The sequence below is a fragment of the Zerene cesonia genome, chromosome 2 (genome assembly GCF_012273895.1).
Source record: "Zerene cesonia ecotype Mississippi chromosome 2, Zerene_cesonia_1.1, whole genome shotgun sequence".
Taxonomy (NCBI): domain Eukaryota; kingdom Metazoa; phylum Arthropoda; class Insecta; order Lepidoptera; family Pieridae; genus Zerene; species Zerene cesonia.
The window spans coordinates 4171649-4179675 of record NC_052103.1 but is presented as its reverse complement, the minus strand read 5'-3'; the positions used below and the strand labels follow the sequence as shown (position 1 = coordinate 4179675).

Sequence of the window (8027 nt, the reverse complement as noted above, 5' to 3'; positions counted from 1 at the left end):
TATTAAATATCTTGAAATAAGTAATTAAATTTAAAAACACGCTCCCGCCTCGTTCAAGTTTCCCGCGCTTTTTTTTCATGACTTCAGTTTTAACTTTTAAGTTTTGACAGCTGTCACCATATATTACCTATATTTATTATTTACTCTGTAGTCTGTGTTTGTGTAGTAATTGTCTACCTCCAGTGTCACTTATTAGGCATGTTTGAAATCGTCTTATAATGTTATTTAAACCAAATATTATAAATAAAAAAGTCCTATTTTTAGAAATTATAGTATACGAAATAACTATTTGTAAAAATGCTAGCAGCAAAAGGTATATTAAATAAACATTATAGTAATTTTAGATACATTAATAATATTTTCTAATGTAGTCATTGTTTTACGTATGTTATTTTGGTTGCAGTAAATACTGAGACTGAAGAACAGAATAGGATAAGATTCCAAGTGGAGCTCGAGTTTGTTCAATGTTTAGCAAACCCCAATTATATTCATTGTAAGTTAAATTGAGAGTTTTTGATCACACCAGAGTCAATATGTTTCTTAAAACATAATTGATAATAGTTAATCCATGTCATTTTTTACATACTTTTTTATATATACATACATATTTTACATAATTAATTACATACTGTACTTACTATTATTTTAAAACATAGAAGAGTGCTTACACATAATATAAAACAAAATCTCAGTTTAATGAGTAAGAAAATTAGAAATACTTCTGTAAAAATTAGATTTATTGAAATGCACAAATCGATTTTTCATGTGAATTAGTTCTAGCGCAAAGAGGATATTTGAAGGAGCAAACATTTGTAAACTACCTGAAGTACCTACAATATTGGAGGGAGCCAGAATATGCAAGATATCTCAAATATCCAATGTGCTTACATTTCCTAGAACTCCTACAGCATGAAGCTTTTAGACGGGAGTGTGTCTCTGCTCAGGTATTTTATTGACAAGACTTTTTGTGCAGGTTTTCTACATTTATATGAACTTTGTGTAACTGCCACAATACATTAAATTTAACAAATTGTTATATATAAATTATAATATAATAAATTGTAAGTGTTACGAATAGAAACCTATCATTGCTTTTGGGAATAATGTAGATGGGAGCTGATTAAAGATACACTGAGTGATCTATCAATTATGTATATTCCATTCTAAACTAAAATCTACAAACATTTTATTATCATGTTTTGCATTCAATGTTATTTGGCTGTTTCACACATGAAAACAGACACTGTAAATCATTTAATATCCTTTCATACCTATCTTGCTAGAAGGTATATATTCTTTAATGGATAACATATTTCAAATTGAGTTTATTGGAAATCAGTTGAACGGCACTAATTTATTTGGTGAAGAAGTGTGTATTGTAAGTCTTGGCCTCCATTACTAAATTATACATTCTGTAAAATAAGTGGATATTTAGAAAATATGTAGGTAAATCTTTGAAACATTTGTAGAATTGTTGATATGTGACTTATTTGCTTTTTATATAGTATTTATCCCAGGTCAATTCAGGTAGAGGGACCAACAACTAGTCAATAATATAAAAAAAGCTAGTGTGGTGGGTAAGAATGAGAGAAAAATACCCAGCCTATCCTAACTGTATGCATGCAAATAAGGGATGCCAGACACTTGTGCATCATAACGGGTTACATAACAAAGCAGTTTACTTCCTTAAGAAGTTATCATTTCAAAAACAATCCAGTTTATATGAAAAAAAATCTATAAATAAACATTATCTCTACTTCCATACACATATTTAAATGCTTTAGTATGTTTGGTTGTCTTTCTTTCATGAGACTAGAGAGTTATGTGGTGTAAAGAAGATGATTCTTGATAATGCATCTATTCATTTTGATTACTTTTAGGTCTGCAAATTTATGGATGACCAGGCGATATTGTTATGGCAACATTATACAAGGAGACGAACAAGGACATTGCAACCACCAGATGCTCCAGCACCTCCAACAGCCCCAAATTCCAACCAGCATGGCCCTCCGCGACAACAGTCATGAAATTTCAATTTTTTTTAAATTGTAGCTCGCAATAGTGAGTCCAATTTAAAAACTTTATAAAGAATCTTCGGAGTAAGTTTAACAATGTATTAGAGGAATGAGGTAGATGTTAGTGGCTATCAAGTTTTTAAAGATGAGAAGAGGTAAGTAAGATTTAATATTGTTTTTTTCTTTTTAAAACTTAAATGTTGGTACTTTGTTATGTCTGGAATCAACAAAAATTATTTCTGTTCTTACGAGATCCTATACAATCCAACTACAACTGTATTGTAAAAATTTGTGTAAGCTACAAATAATTGAATAAATTATGTTTTATATTGTATGATCCTGTGTTTATTTAATAAATGGCTGAACACGGTTCCGCTGTCTTGCTACGCACAGGGCGCGTAGTGTGACATAATATATCAGTTCTACTGCACTCATCATACTGAATCCCATGCAGAGGCCCAGTAGTCCCCCTGTGTTTGCTGAAACCCATCATACCTTTATGAAGGCAAATGAACACTTCATTTCACGTTTTTAACATTTAAATGCTTATAAATAAATGATATTCTTTTGATGAATAGAATTATAGAGATTTATTTAAAAAAATCAAATCCATTGAAATGAAATCGTAATAAACAAAAATATGTATTTATATGGGCTATTTTGTTTACGTTTTACGAAATGTTAAAGGTTAAGTACAAAAACATACTTTAAAAGAAATAATAAACTCACACAAAAATTCAGTAAGTCCAAAAATTTCTCCCTTGGTATATCGTAGGAATGTTTTGTCTTCAAAATAGAAGTGTATTACCAGCATATTCTTTCTGGAATCGACATAAAGATTTTTATAAAAAGTATTTTCATTAAATAATTTTATAATTATTATGGGTGGAATTAATATAAAATAGAATTAGGTATAATTCTCGATTTGAATATTTACTTACGTAAAATATTCGGAAGTAATATTATTCGACATCTGTAGGCTGGTTGCGTATTTCATTATAAGATTTTTATCGAGTGGCGCGGTGCTCAATCGTTCCAAGTAAGATAACTCGTTACATGCGGGTAGGCACTCGTCGCAAGATGAGGCTTGGTCTGTTCATTTTGATTGATGGAATAAATTTAAAAAGTATTGATGTCTAACTGTGTGATTTTTATTGTATGTATTATAATAATAAGTAGCTGTGCCCCGGGGTTTCACCCGCGTAAGTCTGTATCCCGTAGGAATATCGAGATAAAAAATTGCCTATGTGTTACGTACCAAATTTCATTGCAATCAGTACATTACTTTTTGCGTGAAAGAGTAACAAACATACACATACATTCATCCTCACAGATTTTCGCATTTATAATATTAGTAAGACTATTTTCAGTAGAACCCTTATTCTATAATGTTTTTTTTTTTCAATTGAATAAGAGAGAGATAAAAGAAATGATTCTAACTAGTCCATCTTTGAGTGAGTACCAGATCGAGAGCACTAGGCATTTGCACGTCACTACACATAAAAATATCTCTTCTGAAAGCACCATCAACTATCATGTAAGATCAAATTTTTTTGCTAGAATCTGAAAATTAAGAAAGGTGATAGTTATAGACGCCCGCTTAAAACGCTGTCGCTGTCCCTCTGTCTGTCTATCTGTCCATCGGTCTTTCACTAAGTTGTCTTTCAAAAACCGCATTAGTTGGACAGTTGAAAGATGACCACGCGGGCAACAGCTAACACTATACTACAATCTATGCATTTTTCACTAGTACACTATCTGTTCTTATCTGTTTTAGTTACAGTAAACTATGTTTTTATTATGTGAATTAGAAGTACTTATCCATAAAAAAGATAATAAAATTGGGAAATTTATATTTATATTTTAATCTAGAAAATTTCCTAAAACCCTCTCGTTTAAAAAGGAGTGCATTTTGTAGTGGTAAAATAAATTGTGACTTACCGGCAGGAATGTAGTTTCTTATATTATTGTAGCATTTAGCGTCAGCTTTACCGCATATTCTCGTTGTTTTATTTTCTAGAAAATATATTCGTTTTATAAAAGAGTTAATTAAATATGGTTTACATGTATTATGCACAATAATATGGCTTCTTACTTGGCATAAAATAAAGAACACATTTGCATATTTCAAGCATTCGGCGTGCTTCACATTCCATTTGACAATTTTTGAAAGTATAGGTTCTGTAAAGAATAAATTTTCGGTGAGAAAAACAAATGACATATGCATATTTTTTGACAAATATAATTCATATTGTACCTGTAGAAAACTAAATTTTTCTCGCTGGAAAATAAACAAAATCTTTTGTTTACGTCAATATCTTTGAGTGCAGCTTGAGCATCCAGTATTCTCGGTTTGATGGCAACTCTAGCTTCTATTCCCGGTCCATATATTTCTCCTAATTTTGCAATTTTTGGAGTTTCCGTTGGATTGTGTAGAAGAATCTGTAATGAGTATATTGTTTAAGTAGTTTCATGGCCACCGTAATTTTGTTAATAATATTTTTTTTTTGAGTGGGGTAATCTTGCATTGATAGATGATGGATTATATAGACACCAATTTCAAACGCTAATATTAATAATTTTGTAAACATACAATATTATAAATAATAAAAAAAACACATATTAACATACTTTAAATCCAGTGCTTTTTGTGGACGCGCAGTAGTATTCCGGTACATTAGCATCAAGTATCAAAGTCAACCCGTGGTCTGTACCAATACCTAAAATGTCAATGTTTAAATCTAGTAATGGAACTAATATTTGAGGATATTGTATGTACAGACTAACGATACCAACGAAATGTTTGAATGTATCCTTTTAGTTACCATAAAAAAAAATAGTGAAGAATGTACGATCGTTTTCATGTACCTAAGACATGTTTTAAAACTAAATTTTTAAACGTTTTGTGCGTTCTACCATACCTACCTTTTGGTTTCCAAGGAAACCCATCTTGTGGTGCATCATCAGGATAGCCATTTTCAGGTGTCCAGTCGACAGCAGGTAAAGGAAATGTTATATTCAAATCATTGAGATCTCTTCTGCAAAATATTTAATACATTACAATTGTCATTTGTGCCTACTGATGATTCTAGAAGATAACTTCCCAGTAAACTTATACTTTTTACTTTTCATATATTTTAATTGTTAACATATTAAAACATTTATACATATTATCTTACGGATTTCGAAACATCATCTCCCTGTGAACTACATTAAAAGTGCAACACAATCCTTCATCAGTTAGCTGCGCATTGAAAAGGTCTTGGCAATTCATGGGTTTTGAGTCCCAGATGCATATTGCTAACATTTCTTCACACGGTTGCGTAACCTGTTTGAGATTATATTGGTCATTTCCATATCATATAGGTTATAACATATTTAAAGGGATTCTAATACTTACATTAATAAGAAATGATCGTGTATGATCCCAATCAGCACTTTCCGCGATGTCGTCTTCGAAAAGATCGGCGTCTTTGAGGGACGAACATAGGCTTTCCAAAAGCTTCTGGTCAACTGAAGAACTAAAATATGTATTAATTATTAAATATCTTATTTCTTAAATGTTACAATTTATATATCTAAAAGATGCATACCCATAAGCAACGTAACGTTCCGCTACAGATTTTTTTGCTTGGTTGACATTACAGATAGTTAGTGCTGGAAAGGGCAATTTATTCAACGGCATGTCCTCGGGGTTTATGCTCACAATCATTGGTGATTTGCGCCATTTTGCATATACATTTAAAATAAAGAATCCTGCGCATATTAGTGAACATAGGAAAGCGGTTAACCAGAAGAACCTGAAATAGCGTTAAGTTTAGAGTTAACCTACTGCCCTACAAATATATATATATATATATAATTTTCCAATTTGTGGTAATAATATTAAACAATTTACCTATTTCAACATTTTTATAAATTTTTAGTTTTAGAAATACTTAACATAATTAGCACCAACATTAACATATAAATTAAGAGAACGTAAAAAGGACGTAAGAAGGAGGGTGAATATTGAAATTAATTTCTTACAGAGTTTAAAAATGCAATTTAATTAACAGTCGAAAAATTCCGTGCATACCTTTCAAGCCAGGTTAATTTCTTTTCACCTATATAACGTAAGCCGTGTAAGGTAGACGTCATTAAATATTCCCGAAGATCATTTGTAACATCTTCGAAATTGTTTGGCTTTTTTAAATCGTTATTGTTAAAATTCTGAAAAAGTGTTTTTTAAATGCGTTTCAATTACTAGCAATTATTTGTCAATTTCATACGCAGAATAAAAAAAAATAAGACTTGTAGATTCTACAGTTATTTATTTTTAGCGGTCCGCCCCGGCTACGCCCGTGGTACATATATAGCCTATAACCTTCCTCAATGACATAAAAAAAAAAGATAGTATAGATTATGATAGTTTTGCTTACTTTAATATTGCTCGTGTTAGGTTTATTTACGTTCCAGCTGTACCAATTAGAGGAGTACGGATGGTGGACCAACTCATTTTCCTGAAATTATAATAAGTATTGAAATTATTATGTAATGCATCCTTGAAGCAACTTTCTTCTGGTTTACCTTTTTCTTTGAATTTGGAAGTTTGGAACTTCGTTTTCCACGACTTTTCGAAACCATGTTTAAGCTTTCAATATTTATCATAGAATAATAACAGACCACAAAGCACCAGCGTGGTTGCAAACGACTAGTCGGCATTCCAAGTTAATTTCCCATAGCCAATATTTGCGGTTTAATCGGTTGATTGCAGCGATCGAATGATACATCGTCCTTGCAACGCCTCCAATGCTAGCTTTGATGGTTAAATTATATATTTTAGCGCCGAATTATCCGTTTGTCCCTGTAACCTTATCATGCAATTGCTTTACGATTTGTAATCGTAAATCAAGTTACTATAAAGCCTATAATTTCTTTCCACGGAAAATTATAAGGGTAAAGTTAAGATAGGTAGGTATTATATGTATACAGTTATATACCTTAGTGTGAATGTAATTTTTTGTTACAAATTTATATGTTAGGTTATTATTTTGCCTCTGTGGTATGGAACATATCTAGGTATCCATTTAAAACTTAAATAATTCTGATGGATGGCCATAAAGATTTCATGACCGTAAATGCCTAATTCTATGTTTTTTATCATTTTCAGCAGGAAAAACACGCGAACATTATAATTATGACGTGCATGGTAGTAAATTACCTACCATTAACTCGTTACTTTTAATTATTAAGTACTAGCTTTCCGCCCGCAGCTTCGCCCGTGTGGATTTCGGTTATATCGCGCGACATGGTAAGGAGTAGCCTATAGTCTTTCCCAAGGTCTTGACCTAAAACTGAATGTTCTAAAAAGCATGGTAGGTCCTTTCCCAAGTTCAGCTTCATCTTCATACAAAATTTCATGAAAATTGGTTTTTCAATAACTTTCATACAAACTTTCATCCCCTATTACCCTTTTTTTCGCTATAAAAAGTAGCCTATGTCCTTTCTTGGGTATTCAAATATCTCCATACCAAATTTGATGCAAATTGGTTCTGTGGTTTAGGCGTAAGTAAGTTACAGACAGACTCACTTTCGCATTTATAATATTAGTTTGAAGAGATACCTATGCGATTAGATATAGATATTTCCTGGAGATATATTTTATGTGGAATAGTTATCCACAATCGTTTCATTGTTAAATACTACTATTTACAGAAAAGGTTTAGATAAAATTACCTTTATTTGTAGCTGGTAGTATAGTTATGTATATTACACATGTTTTTTAATGAATAGGTAGCTTTGCACTGCTAATGTATGTAGGCTATATAGTTCTAGGAAATTCTAAATTGTAGTTTTTATTGTCTTTTAATTACCAACAGCCTAAACGCCGATTTTCAGTTCATCATGAAGCATTTGTCGATTTTCACATTTCTGTTTCATATATTTTCGTCAAAATAAGTTTGTAGTTATTCATTTAAATATTGTTCATTAAGGTTTTAAATAAATAGAGGTGTGTAATTTACCGTTTCA

General features: G+C 31.3%; 2 protein-coding genes across 2 annotated transcripts; one reads left to right on the top strand and one right to left on the bottom strand.

The window, feature by feature from the left end:
* The first annotated feature begins 157 nt into the window (after nucleotides 1-157).
* Nucleotides 158-2349, top strand: LOC119834921 (mediator of RNA polymerase II transcription subunit 31). The gene is made up of 4 exons (XM_038359464.1): nucleotides 158-313; nucleotides 404-493; nucleotides 775-944; nucleotides 1881-2349. The coding sequence occupies exons 1-4, from the start codon at nucleotides 298-300 to the stop codon at nucleotides 2025-2027; spliced, it is 423 nt and encodes a 140-aa protein (XP_038215392.1). The 5' UTR covers nucleotides 158-297; the 3' UTR covers nucleotides 2028-2349.
* Nucleotides 2332-6641, bottom strand: LOC119835634 (pickpocket protein 28-like). The gene is made up of 13 exons (XM_038360584.1): nucleotides 6585-6641; nucleotides 6094-6227; nucleotides 5609-5815; nucleotides 5416-5536; nucleotides 5195-5343; nucleotides 4941-5053; nucleotides 4647-4735; nucleotides 4273-4457; nucleotides 4111-4196; nucleotides 3957-4031; nucleotides 2957-3107; nucleotides 2745-2836; nucleotides 2332-2494 (listed from the first exon to the last, which is right to left on the bottom strand). The coding sequence occupies exons 1-13, from the start codon at nucleotides 6639-6641 to the stop codon at nucleotides 2361-2363; spliced, it is 1593 nt and encodes a 530-aa protein (XP_038216512.1). The 3' UTR covers nucleotides 2332-2360.
* Nucleotides 6642-8027: the final 1386 nt, after the last annotated feature.